Genomic DNA, 23,973 nt, shown 5'->3' on the forward strand with positions numbered 1-23,973 from the left:
TGTATCATCTGTGGTAGTGGGAGAATGCATTTGTGCTAGAAAGAAAAATAGAAAGCAGAATGGTAGTGATGAAAGTCATGTTTTCCTTGGCTGAGCCACTTAAAGGGCCTCAAAGGGGCTGCTCTGGAATGTGCTTAGCAAAGGGAGTGAAAGGGAGAGTGTGCAACTGAGCCCAGTTGCCTGTTGTTAAAGTAAAAATAGCATTGGAAATCTTGTTGATCTTCCAGCAATATAAAGTAGAACAGCAGGTGTTGTACGAAAGCTCAGGAACACCTGATCCTCATGTTGAAGTTAATCATTACATTGTTCTTGCGTTACAGCTAACCTCCCTTCCTTATCAGGTCATGGAAGAAAGTGTTGTTGAAGGAAGAGGAGATACTGCAGGCCTCAGATTCTTTTAGTTTTTTTCCTTGTTATTTCCTTAGGTCTGATGAACAATATTGGTTTTCCCCAGTAAAGTTCACAAAGCTCAGCTGCTGGCTTCCACCAACCCTCAGCTTCCCTGAACTAGCTGAAGGTTGCTTCTTGTAGAATAAAACTTCCCATGTAAACTGCTAGCCAACTGGTTATGCCAAGTCAATTAAATGCATCTTAGCATATCCATTTACAACAAATGCAATGTTTCTATTGTAACAGAACAAGTTAACTGAGGAAATCATTAAAGAAATTGTGTCTAATTCTGCATTACGCTATGAACCGGCTGCACAGGTTGTGTTCTGCTGGTGGGAAGTGGGAAGGAGAATGGCTGCTGGTCTGTTGCGATTTTTTGGCCACCTAAGGAGTAGCTTTATGGGTTCAAAAATAAGCATCAGTCCTTGAGCAAGGCAGAAATGAGAATACTTTCAGTATTTGATGTGAGAGATGCTCATCATTTTGAAGAGCAAATTCAAACTGAAATAGTACAATATTGAACACAGAGAACATGATTTCATGAGAAGTATAGGAAGGCTTCTTGTGTACATGTTCCTTAAGTGCAGTCATAAAATGTCCTTCGGTAATTCAGTCTGATTTGCCTTGCTGTCTGTTGTTTGAAGTTATTAAATTGATTTTTGCTTCCTTTCCAAATACTATAGCAACATATAACATAGAAGACTTCAATCTTTTATAAGCTTTTCACCCTCTGGCTCTGAAATATTGATTCTGGGAAGGCAACCATTTATTGCCATCTGCAATATAGTCTGTAAATTCTATGTCATTTGTACGTTTACTCACAATGGTTGTTGTTCCTTGTTCTACAGAAGCATTTTTCAACCACCCTTTCCTGGATCAGATTTCAACAGTCAAAAAATGTAAGTAGTTTAGTTTTTCCACTTATTTGTGTGAATGATGAATGTTGGGGACTGGAAGGGAGAAAGATCTGCCAGATACCACACTAAGTGTTTATGAGATCTGTTCCTGAGTCTGACTGTTGTTGTGCTCTATTGTAAGCCTAGATGTTGAATCTTTTTTGTATTATGCTAGACTGAAATGTGATACTTATTTACTAGTTCCTTTGACATTTCAATTGAACTTAAATACCCTTGTGTGTTTAAGGATGTGCTGTGCTTCTCAGTTGTGTAAGAGTTCATGAATGAAAAGCAGCAAGGAAATGAGTTTGTTGGAAACTCAGCCTTGCAAAATCTTAGTCCCATTATTTTTTTTCTCCTTCTAGCTTGTCCTGTACCAGTACCCACATATGCAGGCTCAGTCTCTGGCAGTTCCTGTGGTAGCTCTCCTTCATGCCGTTTTGCTTCTCCTCCAGTAAGTTCTCCAATTTACAGAACAATCTCTGGAAAGTATTTTCTGTAATGTTTAGCCAAGATTTACTGAAATTTAGATCTTTCAGTACTTGAACGGTGAAAACTGTCATGTTTAAGAGCACAGAGCAAGGAATGCCCCTGTCTTTTGCTAGAGGAGTACCATTAACATTTTGGTTCTCTCTTGCTCCTTGTGTTGTACTTTGTGGGTTTTTGTTGTTTTTCTTTTTTGTGAAAGAAAAAAAATACATATCAGATGCTAGAGTGGCAAATCTTTTAGATGTGCTAGTATGGTTTGCAATATAGCGAGTGTTACAGGTAATTTTTGTATTGGCCTTCTTGGTTAAGGTCCCTTATACGGATACGAACTGATGACTTTAATTTTATGTGGTATTTAGAAGATGTGCGTGGAATGATTGAATGAATTACAATTGTTTACATTCACAGCCTATTTAATATAGGACTGTCTAAATTGAAACTGCAAGGTTATCCAGTATTTGAAATGTCTGAATTCAAATACATTTTATATTTCTAAATACTTAAATCTTGGGCTGTATTTTGGTTGTTTGTTTTTTTGTTGATGGGAGTATTTTTGTGTGTCAAAGGTAGTGATGATTCTTACTTTAGAAACTTCATAGTTAAAAGAGCAATTCTATATTCTGAATCGCTGGTTTTACAATGTGGCTTTTTTTTTTTTTTACTTCCTTTTTTCTACCAACAACCCCCCACCCCTACCCTACCCCCCAGTCTCTGCCAGACATGCAGCATATTCAAGAAGAAAATTTGTCTTCACCTCCATTGGGTCCTCCTAACTATCTCCAAGTCTCTAAAGACTCTGCCAGTACCAGTAGCAAGAACTCCTCTTGTGACACAGATGACTTTGTTCTTGTCCCACACAATATCTCTTCAGACCACTCATGTAAGAACCTTCCTTATTTTTACATTTTAAAATACTTTCCACTTGCAACATACCTTTACACCTTGTTATTCTTTGGCTCTTTTTCTCTAAATGTGTCTTAATTCACATTGGAACTGATTTCTTTAGTTTGATTATTCCTTGAAGGGAGACTGTTTGGTACACTTGCATGTCTGTCTGGAACGTTATCACCTTCAACTGAGTAGCCAGATAAGCCAAAGATACCATGGGCATTTAAAGTCATGGAAAGTATTGGGGTTTGGCAGTAGAAGAAAAGTCAGTTGTAAACAATTGCTGGTAAGAAGCCCAGGGATTCTCTTAGTGGAAGCAGGCTCTTGGCTACCTCCAGACTAACTGAGCATCTATAGTCCATGCTGTAGAGCTTTAGATAATTAACAACAGCAAGTAAAAACATAAAAAATGTTTAACATGAAAGGTAAGGCATCAGACCAGACTTAAAAATAGAAAGACTTGCATATTGCATGCTGCCACTTTATGACATTATCCAAATCTGAATTGCCACTAAGAAGCTAGTCAGCCATTTTCTATATGTCACCAACTCATGTTAAATATTTGACTAAATTAATGCGTTGATCTCTGAAGGGCTTCTGGCATTCTTTATTATAAATTTCCCAATGCTGATACTTTGTACTCTTAAACAAAGGATTTTATTTCAAAATTATCATAATTAGTATAGCAAAAAAACCCCATCAAAAACAAACAACAAAAAAACCTGCTAAAGAATTGCCTTCCACAGTTACATTTCTGTTGGTGGTCACGTTTGAGGTATTTTCATACAAAAAACAGTTTGTGGAAAACTTTTACATGTTGACAGAAGTTTGCCAGAAGTGCTTATTTCTACAACAGTAATATTTGAGATTTTTTTTTTAAGGTTCTGCTTCATTACTTTGATTTTCAATGTGTTCTTCTGCTTACTGTAGATGATATGCCATTGGGAGCAGCTGGCAGGCGGGCTTCCAGCGAGTTCTTGATGTGTGGCGGGTAGGTGTGCTGAGCTTTATCCAAAAGAAGTCTCATGTTCTAAAATTGATGCTGCAGCTGTAGAAGGGGTTGCTGGGGTTTTGGCAGTGATGCGTTTACATAGGTGTGTGGACTTTCTTAAAGATTAATATGCCAAGTTGAATTTAATAGCAATATGTAAACAGCTCAAATTCATAAAGTTTTGCTGCAAAGTAGATAGTTTCTTTGATGTGAAGACCTGTCTTTTGACAGTGGTTTTTGCTTTCACAGGCAGTCACCGTTAACTATTTCTGGAAGCTCAGGAACTGTACAGAAACCATCCTCAGCCTCTTCTCGAAGTACTACTTCTGGCACAGCTAACAGGTGTGTGCTGTAAGCTTAGTATTTCCTATCTTATAGAAAGGTTCTCTGCTACTATATCTTCGGGGGTTTTTAGTAGTGAATGACTACTGGAAACTGAAGTAGAAGCTAGACTTGCTTTTTTCAGGCTCTCTACACTTTATGAATTCTAATGGTTGACGGTTGCATAGCTAACTTCTGGCTCTGATGCATCTCTGCAAGATTTTCTTAAGGAAGAAGAGCATTCTTCTGTTTAAATTTTGAATTGGTTGAAAACAGAAACTTCAGAGACATAACTGGCTTGGCCTTTTTGGTGTTAGGAAGCACAACAGAGTCTTCATTTAGTAAATCAAGTTGTTGAATGCAGTATGCATTTTAAAAAGTTGTGAGAGAAAGAGGAACTTAAAAAGCCCAGATTGCTATGGATTTGTGTCTCGTGGCTGGATTGTCTTGTGGCTGGTAGCTGGGTGTGGCTTCTGTGCAAGCAGTTACTGTGAATTTTGTGTTTTGTGTCTCACAAGATACCAAAGAAGCCACATGAAAGAACTAAACATGTATTGCAGCTTTTCCATCAGCAGGACTGTTAGTAAGTCCTCTTTCTTCCGCATGGTTGTAGACTAAGTTTCTGCTGGTTTGAAATAGAACTGATATTCATTAGTGGTGGCTGAAATATTTCCTGTATTGTATTGGAAAATGTAAAGCATAATCATGCTGTTTAACTACACATGTAATATCTAAACAAAAGGGTTAGATTTGCCATTTGACCAAGCAATGAATTTCATAATGTTTTCAGTACAAATAGAAAGAGGATGAGTGGCTAAATGTGGAATAAAGCTATTATGTTCGGTGTATTTTTGGCTTATGTTAATACTACAGGGCTGCAAGTCAGCATTATTTGTTTAGAAATGCTTGTCACAAGAAAAGATTGCTACTTTGTGCTGATCTTTGTGCAGTTTCTGTAATCTGCTGACATGGGCTATCAATACAGCTTTGGTCTTACCTCTTATGCTTAAGGGCAGATAATGGGGATGGTTTGTCTGTCAACATCCATTTTCTCTGGATTGGCCATGTACAACATACACTGTAATTTCCTATTTTAAATTGTGCCAGGTGTCACAGTTCTTAGAGTTGCTTGTTTTATGAAAATATGCTGGTTATGGTATCTGTACATTGCTAAGTTAAGAGCTAAACGGTCGTGTGATTAGAAACAGGTGTCTACTGTTCACACTTTCAGTGTTTGTACTATAATGGTTTAGTTATTGGTTGAGTAAATTTAGTCACTAACTGGCTGCTTGGGGCACGGTCTGAAGGAAGCAGAGTGTGTGTCTGATAGTCTACAAGATGCTACTTTTGGATTTTGGTTTTTTATTTCCTGAGAAATGTTCTTTTGTTGTGTGTGATATTTTTTTTTTTTTTACAAAAGGTTATACCCTATGAAACAGTTAATTTTTCTGATTAGCTGATCAAACTGAATGAATTGTACTCATAGTTAGCTGCTTTATGTCAAGTAGAAGAACCTGAAACACTTTTCAGGCTCCAGCCAGAATGGGAAGAATAGGTAGAGACAGTTCATTCTCCTGTGGTTAATTGCTAATTTTATTCTCTGGATCTCAGAGAAACAAGATTTGCACACAGCTCTGCACACATATGTATTGTATCTAGAAACTAGGTGGTAATAAAAGGACAAACTTCCTTCTTTTGCTAAGGAAGTTCTATGCATATTAGGAGGTAGTATTTAATTCTCAAAAGACAGCCAGAAACCCAGATTTCTGTTCAGCTGTAGCTGTGCAGCAAGTGCTGGGGCTGCTTGTTTTCTAAAGTTTGTGATAGAACACTTTTCACATTTCCCGCAAGAATTTATCCTCTTTCTGTGAAGAGGTGGTCAATAAAGGACCAGATACTGAACCGATTATCTTCCAAAAAGCCCGTTCCTTTGAAATTCATTCCATTGAATTCTGTCTTCCTTTAAAAGCATCGGTAACTGATTACGTTGCAGTGGTTTGATTCCCTTATCAGATAGTGCGTTGAGGTAAGCCTGGTCACTGACACTCCAGTTGAACTTGGGTAATGCTAATCTGTAGCTTGCGTCTGTGGATTAATGTTCAGGTGTGTGGTTTTGGTCATTTTGTCAGGGGTTGGTTACATAACATGTTTTCCTTTTGCAAGTTCACGGTGTCTCTTGGGATATCTCTGTGCTTTAGTGGCTTTTGTACACATTCCAGCCCTGCTGCTGAACTTCCTGTTCTTAGCACAGTGGGTTTTCCTAGAACGCTATTTTGAAGCGTGGTAAACAGAGCGGGCTAATTGGCAGGAAGTCAGAGGGATCTGTAGATCACTGTGATGCGTGACGAAGTGCTTCAGCTAGTACTGCACTCTCAGCTCCATCAGATACTAGCCAGTGTAAGAAAGGCAGGTACTAACGAATAGTTCCTGATCTCCTGCTGTTAAGTGTTAGAGCTAGATTAGGACAAGCTAAGATCATATTGCATGCAAGGAGTGCAGGAGCAGCTTATTTGCCTGTTTCCTAGATTTCCCTGAAATTTCAAGAGTGGTACAATTTGGAGAGAGACCTGTCTACCTATATTCATCTCCTGTCTCCATACTTTCCAACTTCAGGCATTGCCAGCCTTCGGTATCCCCCCGCAGCGAAACGGCACCTATCCCAGTTCCCACTCAGCTACGGAATTACCAGCGCATAGAACAGAACCTCTCCTCTACTGCCAGCCCCGTGTCAAACCCCCACGGATCACCAAGGTGACTTTGAGGTTTTTAAACTTCTTTTTCTTTGTTCTAGTTTGTGTTTGTACCCTGACAGATGTCCGTGTCTTCTTGCTGATGTCATTTTTTTTCTGCACAAAAACATACTAAAGAGGCATTTTAATGGTAACAAATAATAGTACTTCACAATCTCAAGATTGTTGGATGGGCACTTGAAATTTCCATGAAAACAAAATGAGCTTGTTCTTTCACTCAGATGCAACCCAAGAAGGTAAAAAGATGAAATCTTGCTCTTTTTAATTCTCTTTGTGTATTATATGGCACTACATCATAAACTAGAAAGTCAGTAATAAGTTATGGTTTGTTTTCACACATGTAGTGATGAGATGAATGCATTGTTCTGTAGAATATCAAGGAAACAATTTTTGGCATGTTAGTTAACTAGCTTGTTTTATTACAAAGCTCTAGTGTGCCAGATTTATTCTCTGACTTGTGGATCAGGATGGTGAAGGTCAGACTCAGAAACAGACTACTCAAAACTCGGGAGATCTTTACAAAAACAAATGCTGTGGTTCCTTGCATTTTTTTCCCAGGATCTTTGATTTTATAATAGTTGCTATACCTGGGGAAATGCCTTTCCCTTAATCTTTTTTCAGTTATCTGACCTGTATACCAGACCCAGTGTGAAAACTTTGTCATAAGCTTGTTGACATAAAAACGGGCATTCACAGCAATACATTTCACTTGATTGTGAAATTAAAAATTTAATGATAAAGTTGTTAGAATATTAGGAATCCTCTGTGTACTAAGGGTTATCCCTTTCAATTTTCTCCAGTTAACAGACTATTATAGTGTTGAAAGTTAAAAAGTCAACGTGAACAAAGTGAACTAAATCTTGCTTGTTTTCGGTATGGGAAGCTTAGCTTAAGTTATTAGCTTAATAAGCTTCAGTGTCATAGCTTTCTCTTTAAATACCAGTATTTTCTTTAACTGATCATTATCCTCCTTAGGAGATTCTGGAGCTTATTTCAAGGAACCACTGTTATTATAGTGTGTGTGTGTAACCATTCTTTTCACCTTGTTAGAGCTGGAGTTGTGAGACGCTCAAATACTAGCCCGATGGGCTTCATGAAGATGGGCTCCTGTTCTCCAGTACCAGCTGACACTGCACAGGGTGTTGGGCGCAGGTTATCCACAGGATCTTCTAGACCGTATTCTCCTTCACCACTAGGTAAGCCCATAAATTCTTAGCAATTAGAAAGTGTTTATCTGGAGCAGTAATTCAGAACACTAATTCTTGCTTGAAATTATCTTAACCAAAATCTCCCCAAATAGGTCATATTCGCAGAAATAATTTCTGGTAAATGACACACAGAATCAAACTAACTAGGTTTTATTTTGCTTTACCTTCATTTGTAGGTGAAGTATAAAGTTTAAATTCACATTTTGATTTTGTTTGCGTAGTTGGAACCATACCTGAGCAGCTTGGACACTGTTGTTGTGGACAACTTCAAGGACATGATTCAAGGAGTAGAAACTTCTCAGGTGAGTGACTTTGGACAATGCAACCAGTAGTATCTTGATAAATCTTCTACAGTGTTTTGTGAAGGGGAGGAGAGCCAACACTGCCTTAGTATGGGTTAATAGGAGACCCTGGGTAAGTGGTGCACGGAGTTTGTGTAGAAACCTAGCCCAGTTGTGGCTGTATCAAGACACCTTTCCCATAACTAATTCCCTACACAATAAGACAGCAACTGAAGCTTATTTTTCTCAAGACAAAAAAGCAACTCTGATAATGCCTGTCTTTAAACAGGGATGGAAGTGGATGGATTGTAATGAATGGTAGTAACATGCTTCTCAGAATCTGGTTTTGATAGATTAGCTCTGTCATGCCAGTCCTCAGAAAAAGGAGGAAGAACTACCAGTGTACAGCATGCAACACGTTTTCATCATTCCCTTAGGAAATTGACTGGGATCTGATGTTAGCGTTGCTAAGCATTCAGTAAGCTTTGCAAGTCATAAATTATTATGGCATGCCAGCGGGGGGGGCGGGGAGTGATCAGGGAGGAATAGGACTTGAAAACATTCTGAGACTGTTAAAGATGGAATCACACTGTAATGCCAGAAGTATTGGGTATAAAAATATGCAATTCAGCAGCATGTTCTTTTGTTCTATCACATTTTGGGTGCATTTTCTTTTTTAACTAAAATACAAATTATACTTTTTATTTTGACTTTCTATGAGGTGGTGTTGAAACTGCAGTGTGGGTTTTTCCCCTATTTAAATACTTCCCAAAATCATCTGGAGATGATAGAGCCTTTATTTTTTGGAGTAGGCATATTTCAAATATCTGGGAATGGTTTCATCCATATGAAATAAGTTCTATGGCGTGTCTCAAAAATTGCCTTCACAATTGCTGTGCTATTGGCAGTCTTAACAAAAGATAAGGAATGAATGAATCCTCAGATCTGAAGTAGTCCCTTCTCTTAAAAAAGGATGTGTGTGAAGAAAATACAAAGCAGTGTGTATGCTTTTCTTGTCGCATCTTTTCTTTGGATAGAATATTATAGGGCTCTTGGTTTAGTGCCTTCTGCCAGTGTCCAACTGACTTGTAACATACCACAGTGCTGTTTTGATGGCTGTAAGGGTTTTTAATGTTTCAATTCTTCATCTGTTTCCTGTGTTCTTTCCCTACTTGACTTTATGTCTTAATTTCAAATGGGTGCAGTGGTATTTCTATTTGTAAAATACCACAAATTGCAGCAAGTCTGTTTCTCAGCATTTAAATGGGTATGGGAAGCTGTCTTTCATTTCTGGGTGAAGTGAGGTCAGCTGTACTGAGATTTTTCTAAGGACTGAAGATGTTGTTGGAACAGAGTTGTGATGTAGCTTCTAATTCAGAAGACTTCCCTGTGGTGGCAATGACACTAGAACAGTAACCAGTGAGATTTAAGACTAGTTTCTGAAACAACGGGTGGGGGCTTTCAATGCTATGAGACAGACGAGCAGAGGGATTTCAAACCAAGTAAATTCTTGGCTGGGAAGTTAATGAGAAATAGACTTGATCCCTCTGTTGGAGCTGCAGGCAGAAAGGCTATTCTAAAACATAATGTTTAATGGAGTAGAATGAAATGAAGGTGAAGTAGCTCACATTCAAAATCTAACTAGCAAAAGCATAGGTTTAAAAAGGTTGAAAGATGTGTCTTAACAGCTGGGCACTTTAGTGAGCAAATTGCAAGAAGCTTGTGATGGTTTTTTGAGCATACATTTGTGAAACAGCCTATCTCAGAAGATTGTCTTGGCCAGCTCTTAAAAAACTTACCCTAGTTACTATGGTTAATTTTCAGTTTTGCCTTTCTCTTGGTTTTTGTTTTGTTTTGTTTTTTTAATGTGAGTGAAATTGTCACTTCAGTATCAGTTCTTTGAGGATACAAAGATAAGCATTTTATCTGGGAAACTGTGGTCATAAAGCTGAAGTCTTCTGTACTGTTTGTAACTTTGCACAGTTCCTCATTGTGAGATGTAAAAATATCACAAGGAAGAGACCATTTTCATTCAATTTCAGGTTCCTTATTTTGACAGAGGAAGGGCATCTTTGAGTAGGTGAGATGTTCATAAGAGATCTTACCCCAAAGCCCTCTGTTTAAGTGACTGCTTATAGCTCTTCCGTCTCCATTTGCTTCAGGAGAAACTTTGCACTCGTGCTTGAGTGTGGACTTCCTTTGTACATAGTAAGCTTTTGAAAAAATTCAGTCTGTCAGACTAGAAAGTAAATGGCTGCCCAAAGTAATGATCCCAAACCATTCCATCTGAATAATTTGGTTCTTTTTAGTACCTAGTTTTCTGGCAGGAACCATGAGATGAGCTGCCTTTTGTGTCTGCAAATGAAGTCATTACGTACAAAACAAGTCATTAACATGCAATGTCGCATTCATGCACTTGTTTGCAGGAACATAATTCCAGTACTTGAGAGCCTCTATTCAACCTAGAGTCTTGGCGGCTGCACTTGAAATTTCAGTATTGGTTATGCCATTCCTGCTGAATCCAACCACTTTATTTGTCTTGGTGCAGGTTGCCAGAGGTGCTGCAGCTGCCAGTACAGCTGTCGCCCTGAAATCTTGCCTATTTGGCAGTTTGACCATCTCATCAGTGTAATGTAGCCTTAGTCCAAATAGCCAACAAGCTAAATCCATTCTCCTTGCCATCTAGTGAGTTGATGATCAAACATATCTTACGATATTTGCAGTCCCATCTCCTTTCAGTTTAATGTTGATGTCTGGCATTTTGGGCTTCATTCATATGTTTTCCAAGTAGTGCGAGTAGAATTTTAGTCCATTGTTTTTCATCCCCACAGGTTCTCCAATACCACCATCTCAGTCTCCACAGTCACTTCTGATGGGAGCAAGGTTGCAGAGTGCTCCTACTCTCACAGATATTTACCAAAACAAGCAGAAGCTCAGAAAGCAGCATTCAGACCCAGTATGCCCATCCTATGCTGGGTATGGATACAGTCATTCTCCGCAACCAAGCAGGCCAGGTAGCCTGGGAACATCACCTACCAAACATATGGGATCGTCACCTAGGAGTTCAGACTGGCTGTTCAAAACTCCGTTACCAACGATCATTGGCTCTCCCACTAAGGTATGTGAAGTTTGCCGCTGTCAGTAAAATGTGAAATGGTAACACGCTGCCTGAAACCATTCTCAAGAGTATTTTGGGGTTCTAACTTTGGATTTTGTGTGTATTCTTGGTCTTGACTCTTAAAGGCAACGGCTCCTTTCAAAATACCTAAAACTCAAGCGTCCTCGAATTTACTGGCCCTGGCTAATCGCCAGGGCTTGGTAGATGGCCCGCTGCAGCCTAAAGACATCACTGACCCAAGGGATTTCACGCACTTCCACTCAACCCAAGGAGGTGAAAAGCAGGGAGGAGAACAGCACAGTAAAACCACATTTGGCAGGTGGGCACTGGAGTATTCGTAACCTGTAAAGTTGGGTAGGTAACGTGGCAGAAGAATGTACGTTGTGCACAGCAGCTTGGAGGAGGGAAGAGCATGCAAAAAGTGAGCTGTGAAGGAGATGCTGAGGTTTGTTGTATACAAGAGAAACATTTTGTACTGTGTACACATATAGCATGGACTTCCTGGAGTGCTTTGTGTTGCTGTCTAGTTCCCTTTTTTGTTTTGATTATCTGAATATGGAATTTCATTGCCTCTGTGAAGCCCATTCAGTTTTTTCTTGAAAATCTATGTGCCAAAATTTGCAATACAGATTTTTAAGAGATAAAGGGCTCTATGTTTAGCTCTATTTCAGTAGGTCCATGATGAACAGCAAAATTTCAAGACTTTCTGTACTTCTGTTGAAGAATTCTCTGTAATAAATACCAAGAATCTGAAATTCATCCTTAGTTGCAAGTTAGATAGGAAGATCTTACTGAAGAACTTTGTTGTGTTTTTCTCTCCAGGTCTGTTAGTACTGGGAAGCTATCAGATCAACAAGTGAAGGCTACCCTTGGCGGCCAGTTATATCAAGGCAGTACAGACAGCCTCAATACAGAGCGACCAATGGATACAGGTAAGGAACAGATTGATGCATCCAAGCTGTCTCCTTGTGCTAGGTTTTTTTATGGAGTGCCAACTACATACAGTTCTGCTTCCAACTTTGATAATTGGTTCTGACAATTTTTAGCCTCAGTACGGAAGGCTTCTTTTAATCTTTAAAGGAATATGTTCCATTTCTTTAGCATAGCTTTAAAAATACCCAAGACAGGAAAATATCTATTTCTGTGCTAAACACAGAAATATTTCAGCTGCCTATACTGGCTAGGGGGTGTTGGATTTTTTTTGGTTTGGTTTTATTTTTAATACAACATTTGTGGCTGTTTCATTTCCTAATTCTACCTTGTTCTCATATGAAAGCCAGTTTATGTAATTCTGGGTCAGTGTTTCTTTGTTGGTTTTTTGTTGGTTTTTTTTTTTACTCCTCCCTTCCCCAGCTTGCTTCTTGCTACAAGTGGCCACCAGAAATTCTCACCTCATTTTTCAGCAGATGGAATGAGTTCTGCAGGCAGGGCTGGTCTTTAGCCTCCAGATCTGTCATAGTCTGCCTTTATAATTTTTCTGTTGTATCTTTTGGTGCAGGACTCGAGTTGTCCACAGGCTCTTAGAGAGAGCCTCTGTTGCTCTTTTCTAGGTGAGAGTAGAACAGGGAGAGATTGAAAGCAAAAAGATATGTGCAGACTGCATCTTGACTCTTTTCACGTATCGCCAAGGCTGTCCGCTCAGCTTGGTTTATTTGCTCTCAGAACTTCAAAATAGTCCAAGTCTTGGAGCTACATCAAAGCATGTTGTGTTGCAGTGCTCCAGTTTGCTGCATATAATTACTTACTGGTACAAATATATGTAATAGGGACTAATTTGCTGAAATCATCTCTTCCAGCTCCAGCGGGTGCCTATGGAATTGCAATGGCACCTCCTTCTATGGGAGGTGGGGCAAGTTCTCGGGCTGTCATGTTTACTGTTGGGTCCCCTCCAAGCAGTGCCACCCCTCCTACCTGCACCCATATGGTCCTCAGAACAAGAACCACCTCAGGTAAGTCTTTCATAACAACTATGGACTGTTCTCAAACGCAGTATTTAGGCTTGCCCGCTTCTTGGGCAAGTAACCTGACTATTGCCTTGTACAGCAGGTCCTCTAATCCATACAGTACTCTGTAAAGCAGAGATTAATATCAGATAACTTCTGCCTTTTCTCTCCTAAAGAGAGGGCCAGAGGCACAGACTTACAATACAGTGGTGTGTAGCATGCTGTGTACACAGCTTTACTCCACCACAGGGGGTATAAATCTATGACAAAGGTGGAGAGGAAAAGTTAGACTTCTGATGCTGCATTTTTGCCTGCTGCTGTGAATGGTACCAGACACAGCACACGAGGGGTGTGAGCTGACTGCAGTTCAGCATGTTGTCTATGTTGCCAGATATCAAAGATCTCAAGGTGAAGGCCTTCATTTGCTCAGGATGAGCAGGAGTCTGCAGCAGCGTGCTTTTATGAGCTATAGCACAACCTTTGGTCTGTACTGTTGGACTCTGCCTTGGAATCCTTGTCAGCCATTTCCCAGAATCTGTCTTATGAATCGTCACTGTTCATTATGGTGTAGGCCTTTGCATTCTCTACAGAGTGGTGCGAGGAACGAGGAGAGCCTCCCAAGAGTGAATCTGTGATGACTACTGATTTGTCATTTGCTATCATCTGCAGCCCCAGCGCTGCAAGGTGGAACAACCTATTAGACTGAATGTGTGTGTTATTTTTCTTGTAGTTGGATCAAACAGTTCTGGAGGGTCTCTCTGCTCTACTAGTGGCCGTGTATATATGGGCTCTCCTCCTGGTATTTATATGGGTTCTTCTCCTCCGGGAGCCGAGGCAGCTCCGAGTCTGAAGTACATGCCTTATGGTACTTCGCCTCCCAGCTTAGAGGGCTTTATCACTTTTGAAGCTCCTGAATTGCCTGAGGAAACTTTAATGGAGGTATAGAAAAAAATAATTTAATGTTTTATAATGTATAATGCTGCTAAGACAGAGACATGGTAAAAACAGGACTGCTCAGTGCACTTTGTAGTTTCCTCTTCACTGTCTCACATATTCCTTTTTAAGATCTTGAAAATATTGCTGTATCAATTATGGCCAATTTCTCTTTGGTAGTTACTCCTGGCATTTCGTGTATTTGAATAGGTAACCAAAGGAACAACTGCTTTTGTTCACCAGAGCCTTCCAAAGAGGCCTCTGTTTTAATGCCAAGTCTCTGGATGTGGGTGCTGACAGTAGCAATATCCCTCTGGGCATTGTTTTTAACTGCTTTTTCACAGTCAGTGGATGACATTAAATCCTACTTGTGGGAAGAGTGTCCTATATTTTTATAAAACGTGTGGAGGAGTGACACTTCATAAACACAAATTGGGGTGGTCTTTTACCAAAATGCTATCCTTGGACTGTAAATTTCTCAAGACAGATTGCTATTCTGTTTTCTCATTCGCATCTTGCTGCAAAGTGTTTGGATCCCTATTGAATGTTATGACATGAATGTTTGACAGTACACTGTATTCTTCCCACAGATAGAGTTTAAAATGTATTTAGACCAGCATCACTAATGAAAAGATTATAAATATGGCTAAGATTTTTTGATTAGTTGAGTTTTTGGTTAGTTTTGAAAGCTAACTTTTTTTTTTGCAGCAGAGATTATGCATGTAGTATCTTAGTCACCAAGCTGTGAGTTGTTTGCTCCAACTGAAGTTGTTTAGTTTAAATGGTACACTTTGGCAACAGCCACCTTTTAACGCAATGTAATTCTAGATCTAAGTGTAAATTAGAGTGTAGCAGATAAGTATGAAGGTTTAGATCGGTTCTCTTGTAGATATCAAGTCTGTTATGTAATAAAAGCCAAATATTCCTCCTAGCTTCTCATACAAGTGCCAAGCATACTTTTGGGTTGCTGATAATATAATAAGTAATATGTCCCACTTGTGATTCCTTTAGTTGCTTAAGTTTCAGCAAACATAGAACTCCATGTCCCAATTCCTTTGGCTTTGTTTAAAGACTTAAGTATAAGCGACAGTATCTTGAAATCATTAATGAAGAGAGAACAAATTAATATCTGTTGATCTGTTTGGACCTATTTGGCTCTGTAGTCCCTAGTGCTGGCTCTAATAAAATGTGATTTCTGCATTGAATGAACATACCAAGAAATCCTCAAATGATTAGCAAGAGTTTAAGTGTACTTCTTAGCCATTATAAGCTGGTAAGGCAAAATTCTTGTCATCTTTCCCTCTGACAGAGAGAACATACAGATACACTGCGTCATCTAAATATGATGCTGACATTTACAGAATGTGTTCTGGATCTGACAGCAGTACGAGGAGGAAACCCAGACCTGTGTACTTCTGCAGTATCGCTGTACCAAATCCAAGAGAGCATAGTTGTTGATCAGATCAGCCAGCTAAGCAAAGAATGGGGGTAAGTATGCGGTCAAATAGTATCAAGAGAATTTGTGAATATTGAATACAGCAAAAATGTATTCAAACTATGCTCTTTTTTTGGGGAGTGATGATTGTTTTACTGTATAGAATCTTTTATGGGAATAAGTTTTTAACAACTGAAGACAGATCGGAACAAGCAAAGGATAGAGAGACATTTACTAGCAGACAAATAAAAGGGCATTTTTTGTCTGGCCTGCTACATGAGTTGAGGAAAATGGTGAGGAGTTCAGGCCTGAGTTGCAGCAGTGCATTTCCAACCTTGGAAATCTGTACCAGCTTCTGTCAGATCTGAGCCATCATCTGTTCCTGTTGACTGGGCTGAAGCAGTAGCACTGGGGTGGAGGCTGGGAAGGGGGAAGGAAGGACTGTCCAAACTTGACCTTTTTTCAGTGAAACCACTCAGCCCTAACACAAAATCAAAAGCAAGAAGTGTGAGAAATTTGGAGTGGTGGGAAAGGGCAGTTCCACTTCCTGCCTTCTTCCTGAAAAAACAACAACAACAACAAAAAAAAACCCAACAAAAAAAAGCCCCCTGAAAAGTGTTTGCTTTTCACGACTGAGAATTCCAGGGCATAGGAAATGATGCAGCGAGAAAAGTACACCCAGTCACTTGTGGTAAGATGTTGGCCTCAGGCAGTTAGTCCCCACAAATAAGCGTTGTTTTTTAAAATGTCTACATTAAAGCAGTTTGTATTTGCTGGTGCAGCTACTAGATGAGCAGATGTACTCTCAACTCGTGACAGCGTGTTTGTGAAGGGAAGGGAGGGGGTGGAGTTGCATTTTAAACATCTGTCTTCCTTCGCTGCTGCTGGGTCCTGTGTAGGGTTGTGATTAAAAAATGGTGTCTGCCCATGGCTTGAATGTGTTTAAGAAAAGTGTTTTGATATATATATATTTTGATATATACTTTTTCCCTGCCCTTCCCTCTCCCTAGACAAGTAGAGCAGCTGGTGTTGTACATGAAAGCTGCCCAGTTACTAGCATCTTCTCTGCATCTTGCCAAAGCACAGGTCAAATCGGGGAAACTGAATCCATCCATTGCTGTTAAGCAAGGTAGGTGCAACGTAATCTTAATTTGTTTGGCTTGTGATTTTTCTTTGCTGATACATAACTCAAAAAGCTTAAGTTGCAACATTTGTTTGTTTTCTTCTGTACAAGAGAATTGTAGATATGTACAATTGCACAATTCTGATAGTAAACAAAGATGCAGCTAGAAACTTAAGAAATGGGCAGTGGAAATTCCTTGATATATGTTTAATTCATAGAAGTGGCAGATTAAATAAACATTAAAAGCACAAGTTTAAACTGACTTTGCTAGTGCTGGGAAGAGCTGAACTTAGGGTATGTGGTTGGTTGGTGGTTGTTTTTTGGCTTTTGGTTGTGGTTTTTTTTTAATTTCTTCTTACCTTTCTTCCAGTTGTGAAAAACCTGAATGAGAGATACAAATTCTGTATTGGCATGTGCAAGAAATTGACGGAAAAGTTGAATCGTTTCTTTTCAGACAAGCAAAGGTTCATTGATGAAATTAACAGTGTAACTGCAGAGAAACTGATCTACAGCTGTGCTGTAGAAATGGTAAGTCACACTTTGCCCCTAAATGATAGGACATTGAGATAAATTGCTTTGCTCTCTCACATACCTCTTCTACACAACCAGAGAGTAGAATGTATGTTTCCAGGATTCTGTTCGTGGTTATTTTGTCAGTCTTTCATTCTCTTTCCTGCCCTGCCTTAACTGTGGCTAAAGTTCCTGGCAGATACTGTTCTTCAGGGACATTTCCCCTACATCAGCACATTTGGTACATAAACACTAGGAAATGAACTCCTAAGCCACACAGCCCTGTCTGCTGAAGTCTCACCCAGTGAGGCTTACTAAGGCACAGAAGCAACACAAGTAGCTTCATCAATCTACCAGGTCAATTTGAAGAACATCAGCCTGTCCATATAAAGCAAAAATGGTAGCAAACATGTGGAAGCTTTTTCATGTAATTGATAAACTTTCTATCTGCCCTGGAGCAGATGCAGTAACTATATAGGCAACTTAACTGCTTTTTTGATGAGAGGGAAGTCTTTTTAACATAGGTGTCACACAAAAGAGACTGGCAAATATTGTACTTAAGCCAAATAATGCTCTAGTCGTGCACGATTAATTTGTTGCCTTTACAAGAGAATGTAGGCATAAGAACAAGCTTATTTATTCATGTCGTTGTAACACCTGTAAACACAAAAGATCAAAAAGTGCTTTTATAGCTTATACATGCAGAATATCTTTCTACAGCAGAGGCGCTATATTGTCTCAGGCTTCGTTTTGTTGTCTTACAGTGTTAAAAATAGATCAGCTAACTTGAGGCTCAAAAATAGTTTCTTGGTGACACTTTTATATCATTCATTTTGAATTTTTCATTTCATTACTCACTTAATGCAGTTTATGTAACTGAATCTCCTGAATGATTCCAGGTTCAGTCCGCGGCTCTGGATGAGATGTTTCAGCAAACTGAAGATATTACATATCGATACCACAAAGCAGCCTTACTGCTGGAAGGACTGACTAAAATACTGCAAGACCCTGCAGATATAGAAAATGTACACAAGTGTAAGTTTACGTTGAATAATGAAAATACTGAAAAGTACATTAAACTAATGCATTGTAAAATAACACCGAAGTCATCACCTGTTTTTTACCTCTCTGCAGATAAATCTAGCATCGAGCGAAGGCTTTCTGCACTTTGCTACAGCACAGTGGCTGTATATGAGCAGTAGGAATATCCCAAGGACCAGATGGTGTGAACATAAGGGACCACATCAGTGATACTGCACTTTTTTCACTACAGCTTAATTGTTGTCCTTGTTCTGCCCCACATGGAAGATGATTCTGACATTTCTGTGGTGACTACCAAAGAAACAGCAGCATATTCAAAGAGGAGAAATTCCAAAAGTACACTTGCCTTACCAATCCAGCAGCTCCTTTTTCTTCCTAGCAACAGAATTTAGAAGAATCTCTCTTCACATTTCAAACTGATCCTTGTACGTGCGCTTTGAACTTGAATGATTAGGGGTTGGGTTTTTTCCTCACAAGGTTTGTAGAGAGTGGATCCTTCTGCATCAGGTACAAAAGGACATTTCCCTCAGAAGATTCCCTCAAAAGTTTGTGAAAAATATTTTTAAGTTGTCCGTAAAATGTGGCAGAGTGAATTTGGGAAACCCTTAATCATGTGTAAGTGCTGTTTGAAGCTTTCAGGGCTAAGCTGGCTTGTGTCGGAGCTCACATGTTGTAAACATGGCTCAGCTTGTCATATGAAGGGATGGTGAGAAAGCCCTTTTACACGGGGGAAAGATGGATAGAAGAAATCGTGCTTCATCTGTGCAGAATCCCCCGTGGGTTTTCAGCTGATGTGGATGCAATTTGATGATCTTCTTCCAAAATATTTTGTTTTGCACTAATTTACTAAAGTAACTGTATATTCATTTTTGAAGAACTGTATTAAAAAAAATTAGAGAAAGAAGGCACAATGGACTTGGCTGAATTTCATTTCAGTGTACATAAAATTCTTTTCAGAATTTCAAATGTAGCTTCTAGAAGACTTTCAAACAAGCTGTAAAAACTTGTATTCATGTGAACCTTTCCATTTTATACCTATTTGTCTAATACTTGAGTAACTACTGCTCTGGACTTTCTCAGTAATAGCAATGTTGAGTTGCTGGTTGTTTGCTTTTTATATAGATTTGGTTGCATCTTCTGTTGTGCATGCGGTATGTGCATTAATGCCTGCAGTCTCTAGGGGTGTCATGACAGTTCTCTGTGGTTTGTTTCTTGGGCAGTATTACAATAAATAGTGTAAACTGAAAGGTTCTGCAAGGAACCATGCAAAACCAGAAAATAATACTGGGTTTTGAGATGCTGATAAATTGGTGTAGAGTGTCTACATACAGTGTGTGAAAAATCAGGATTATTTTGTGTGCATTTTGGGGGAGAGGTGGGAAGCTTCATTTAGCCTTATAGGCGTTATCATTTCAAGCATCCCATGAGATCATCAGGACAGCGATTTGCAAAGTATTTAGGCAGATCAGCTTCTCTGGAACTGGTTCCTATACTTTATTTTTGGGACTATTTTTGTTACTCAACTGCTTGAATACTTGAATAAACCATTCTCCAGGACAAAATCATTTTAATCCTCTTAAACACAGTGGTCTGAACTATTTGACAAAGTTGTACAGGGCTTACACATCAAAATATTGTTTCAGTGTTTGGATAACCATGTGTTTCTTTTACTTTGACAGAGTAATGTACTTTTTACCTTATTTATCTGTATGAAATTCCAACAGTTAATTTGAAAGTGTTTGTTTATATAATGTTTGTATTTTTAGGTCTTTAATACGGTGTTTCTACCTCTCCTTTGTAATTGCATGCATTATTCTTGAAACTAGGTAATAACTCACTGAACTGTTGCGTAATAGCCTTTTTATTATGGCCTGTATAAATGTATATTAAGGTAAAAATAAATACTGACACTAGAAGTGTTTCTATGGTAAAACCAAGTTCCTGTGTCTCTGTAACCAAAGGCCAAGGGTGTTAACTTTTAAAAAAGTCTGTACTTGGCTGGTTGAACTGGCTGCTGAGTATTTCCCTCAGCACTTGGATGTGCCACCAGGGCAGGATAGGGCAACTTGCTTGAGTTTGTTATCTCCGAATGGCTCTGGTACAAAGTGTCCCCGAGTGTGTTTTCTCTTGCTTTAGGAAAACAATTTACCCTGCTTGCTTTTTTTTTTTTTGAACTTGGATTTGAAAATAAATATGCTAAGTAGGTCCCTGGGTAACAGCTGTATGTTCTTTCAACAAGGTGCTTATTTGTTGCCGCTAGCAAAGAGGAGCTGTCTGGGTTGCCAAAACAGCATATACGGAGCTAATTGACAAAAACTGGCAGTAAGTCACAGCTTCTATCCAAACTTTACGAAAAACAGGCTTTGTCCACCTTAGCTAATATCCTCTCACCAGCTGAGGTGTGCAGTGGTAGGTGGTGTGGGGTGGTTGTATTTTTTAGTTGTACTATCAAATTTTTCCCAATTTATTTTTTAGAAAATTAGTCCTACACTTGTCACTGGCACATAAAGAGGATGAGGAAGGAGTGAGCAGGGAATGCTAATGATACGCCTGAACACGAATCTAGGAACAAAGCAAAAGCCTTAATGCACAAGTCTAGGAGATAGGCAGCTTTTCCCAGGAACTCACTGGTTTTTGTTGGTTTTCTTTTTTTTTTTTTTTTTCCAGGATTCAAGCTCATTCTCCTTCCACTCTTGCCAGCAAGACAACAGCTGCACAAACAGGAGGAGAAGAAAAGGGCTATTCTTGTTTGCTGATTTCAGGAGGAGGAGACCAATGTTCATGGCCTGTCTTTCCGCATAAACTCATTCTGCAAAGATCCTGAAGCTGTCCTCTGTCTTCACATCTCCGCACTGAACAGCAGGTGCTTGTTTCTACCAAATGGGGTGGGTGGTGGGTGGGGGTTCTGCCTTTGAAAGATAGGACTTGAAAGGAGATATTTGATGTGCTTTTCTAGTTCAGCTCTCTAGCATCTGCTCAACACCATGTTCCATACTTGGTCTGCTCTCTCCATAGCGTATGATGTTGACTAAGGAATCTAAACCACATTTTGATTCTGACATTTGCTGCTTTTTATAAGCAAGAAGTTGAACTCCCAGCCCTTCCTCTGATACAGAGAGCAAAAAACCCAAATTATTCTGAAAAGCGTTTCTCAGTTGAGAGGTGCGAGTTGTCCCTGGGACTCGCTGGGTTCTGCGTAGTTCTTGTTACTTTCTCGTACAGCGATGCCAAGGTATCGCCATCGTCACCTCTGTGTTCAGAGGCAGTAGCTGTTGTGACCCACCGGTGGCACAGCACTGTGAAGTGCACAGCCCAGCCGCACCAAAAAGGAAGCTGTTTTTTCAGCTGGAGCAAGTGAAGCTGGATACCACAGTTTCCAAAGCTTGTTTTCAGCTTTGAAATTCAGATAGGCTGGCTTGTGACCTGACTTGTGACCTGCCTCCTTTTTGATTCCTTCTCTCTTGGTCTTTTTGCATGTTTTTTTAAAAAGTTTTGATCCTTTGACACGTTTTCTGCTCTGAACTCTGCTTGCTACTATCTTTTTTGACTATCCAGGATGCCTTTAAGTCTTCAAGTAAATCTTTTATCCTGAACTTCCCTGTCCAACCTGATCCATAGCCCAGGGTGGTGTTTTAAAAAGTGCCCGCACAGCTCCTCCTTTCTGTAGCTCAGTGAAGTATATCTCGGTCACCCCTCTTCTGAGGTCTTTAAGTCAGCTGGAGCCCAGTCTAACTAAGTCTTGGCACTGCTTCTTGGGACAAACACCTTTTCAATAGGCTTTTGTATGTGGCAGGCTCCCCCCTCCTCTTTGGCTGAAAGCAAACTAAGTGCCAGCAGTGCTGTTGAGTCTTGTTGCAGTCTTTGTGCCAATCATTTTCATTGTTTCTTTGTGTCGCTTTCACATTTTCCATGGCCCCAGCTATGTCTACAATGCAGCCCACAGACCATGGCTCTGTACTACACAGTATCTTGTTCTTGCAAATGTGAGATCAGCCACAGCTTTCAAAACAAGTGATGCCATAAATGAACTGAGCTGCATTTATTCGTGTATGTTCCTTAAAACCTCTCCCTGTTGTTAATCTTCTGTACCCGCTTTTATGATTGAGTGCTGTTTGGGCTTCTGTATCTGCCCATCTTGTGCCACTGGCCGGATTGTGTGACTTTTAGAAAACACTTGGAACTCAAGACAAGGTAAACGTTTCAGCAGAAATTGAGGATTGTCAGCTTAGCTAAAAACTTTCACGTTCTGTGAGCATGGTGTGCAAGCTAAAAAACCATTTATTGATTAGCTGTGTTACTGGGTGGACCCCTGAAACAAAATACTGCACAGCTTATCTTCTAAACCAAAGTCCTCCTTCCCCAGGCTCTGCTGGATGCTTTTGAGAGCAGGGCGAGGCACACAAAGGCATGCTCCCCAGGCCCAGCGCAGGGCTGGGATCCTGTCTCACCACGGTGCCTTGCTATAATTGACGCCAAGAGCAAGGGGTCACGAGGAATGGGGGGGAGAGGGGAGTGCCCAGCTCAGCTTCTCAATAAAATGTCTCTTGTCTCTTGCTGCTGTAAGTCTAGCCCTGGGGATTAGAGCCCCTGTAGCACTGCTTACCTCCTGATTCCTCTGGAGTTCAGTTACTTTCCCATAAATAGTTCCCTCCTTTATTGTTTCTTAGTGACTGAATAAAAATAGAAAATCCTGTCAGCTCCTAGGCGTGGGGAGCATGCTGCAGGCCATGCGTTTCATTGGGTGCTGCCTGGGGTATTCTTCCATCTCACTCAAGATCCCCCACTTCCCTGAGATCCACGTGTCTCGCCCAGCCGCTCCAGGGAGACTCAACCAATATTTTGCAACGCTTAAAACGCCCTCAGCCTTTTTTGCAGTCTGTAATTGGCTAAAAGATGTCCCTGACAAGGACCAAAAGGGACCGTCCCCCAGCACGCTGCTGCTGTCTCATTTCTGCGAATACCGAGGAGCCTGAAGGCCAGGATTCTGCGCAAGTGTGGCACGGTACCAGCCTGCTGACCGACGGGATGACCTGGGAGCTGGGACATTTGCCTCCTGTGTGCGATGCCAAGTACAAGCTATGGCAGAAAACCCTCAGGCTGAAGGATGAGAATTTTACAGGGTCTGGAGAATGGCCACTCTGGAAAACAGGTAAATACCTACCTCCCTGCTCCTGCAGACATCCCTTGATGGGTGCGCTGCCTGCAGAGGGTGCATTGCAGCATTTCCCCCACGCACAATGTAATGCTCCACGCCAAGAGCTCAAAGACTTACTCTGATTGCAGCAGTATTAATTCCTTATCTAATTTTCCTCAGACCTCCAAACAGCACAGTGCCTGGACAGAGCTCCAACCTGCCCTGCCTGCAAGGATGCTAACAGGATCAAGGAGAGCGTGTTTGCATCAGGTAATGCTCCTGGGAGGAACATTCCCACTTCTCCTACCCGTGTTTTCCTGAATGCAACCCCAGCTCCTTTTCATGTATCACAGTGCCCCATCGAGCCCAGCCTGTTTTTCTTTCACATGTTGCTCCCTGCATGCAACTATTGGCAGTTGCTCTTGTCGTTCTTTTCCACGGCAGACTGTTTACTGCTGAGATTCGTGCAATAGCTTGTGAAATGTTCACGTGCTGGCTGAGCCACAGCCCACGAACGGTTAG

The 23,973-nt window shown here is 40.3% G+C and overlaps 1 protein-coding gene across 1 annotated transcript in view; it reads left to right on the forward strand.

The window, feature by feature from the left end:
• The window catches only part of ULK2 (unc-51 like autophagy activating kinase 2), a 40,276-nt gene extending 20,026 nt beyond the window's left edge, over positions 1-20,250 (forward strand). Inside the window, exons 11-28 of the mRNA XM_027806122.2 lie at positions 1,239-1,289; positions 1,652-1,740; positions 2,484-2,655; positions 3,594-3,654; positions 3,904-3,996; positions 6,589-6,726; positions 7,776-7,921; positions 8,155-8,235; positions 11,046-11,332; positions 11,458-11,651; positions 12,155-12,264; positions 13,129-13,281; positions 14,006-14,214; positions 15,518-15,696; positions 16,654-16,772; positions 17,137-17,294; positions 18,176-18,311; positions 18,411-20,250. Coding sequence (XP_027661923.1) covers positions 1,239-1,289; positions 1,652-1,740; positions 2,484-2,655; positions 3,594-3,654; positions 3,904-3,996; positions 6,589-6,726; positions 7,776-7,921; positions 8,155-8,235; positions 11,046-11,332; positions 11,458-11,651; positions 12,155-12,264; positions 13,129-13,281; positions 14,006-14,214; positions 15,518-15,696; positions 16,654-16,772; positions 17,137-17,294; positions 18,176-18,311; positions 18,411-18,478 — 2,444 coding nt within the window. The 3' untranslated portion in view covers positions 18,479-20,250. The remainder of the gene's footprint in view (positions 1-1,238; positions 1,290-1,651; positions 1,741-2,483; positions 2,656-3,593; positions 3,655-3,903; positions 3,997-6,588; positions 6,727-7,775; positions 7,922-8,154; positions 8,236-11,045; positions 11,333-11,457; positions 11,652-12,154; positions 12,265-13,128; positions 13,282-14,005; positions 14,215-15,517; positions 15,697-16,653; positions 16,773-17,136; positions 17,295-18,175; positions 18,312-18,410) is intronic.
• Positions 20,251-23,973: the final 3,723 nt, after the last annotated feature.

The sequence above is a fragment of the Falco cherrug genome, chromosome 1, assembly GCF_023634085.1.
Source record: "Falco cherrug isolate bFalChe1 chromosome 1, bFalChe1.pri, whole genome shotgun sequence".
NCBI classification, from domain to species: Eukaryota; Metazoa; Chordata; class Aves; order Falconiformes; family Falconidae; genus Falco; species Falco cherrug.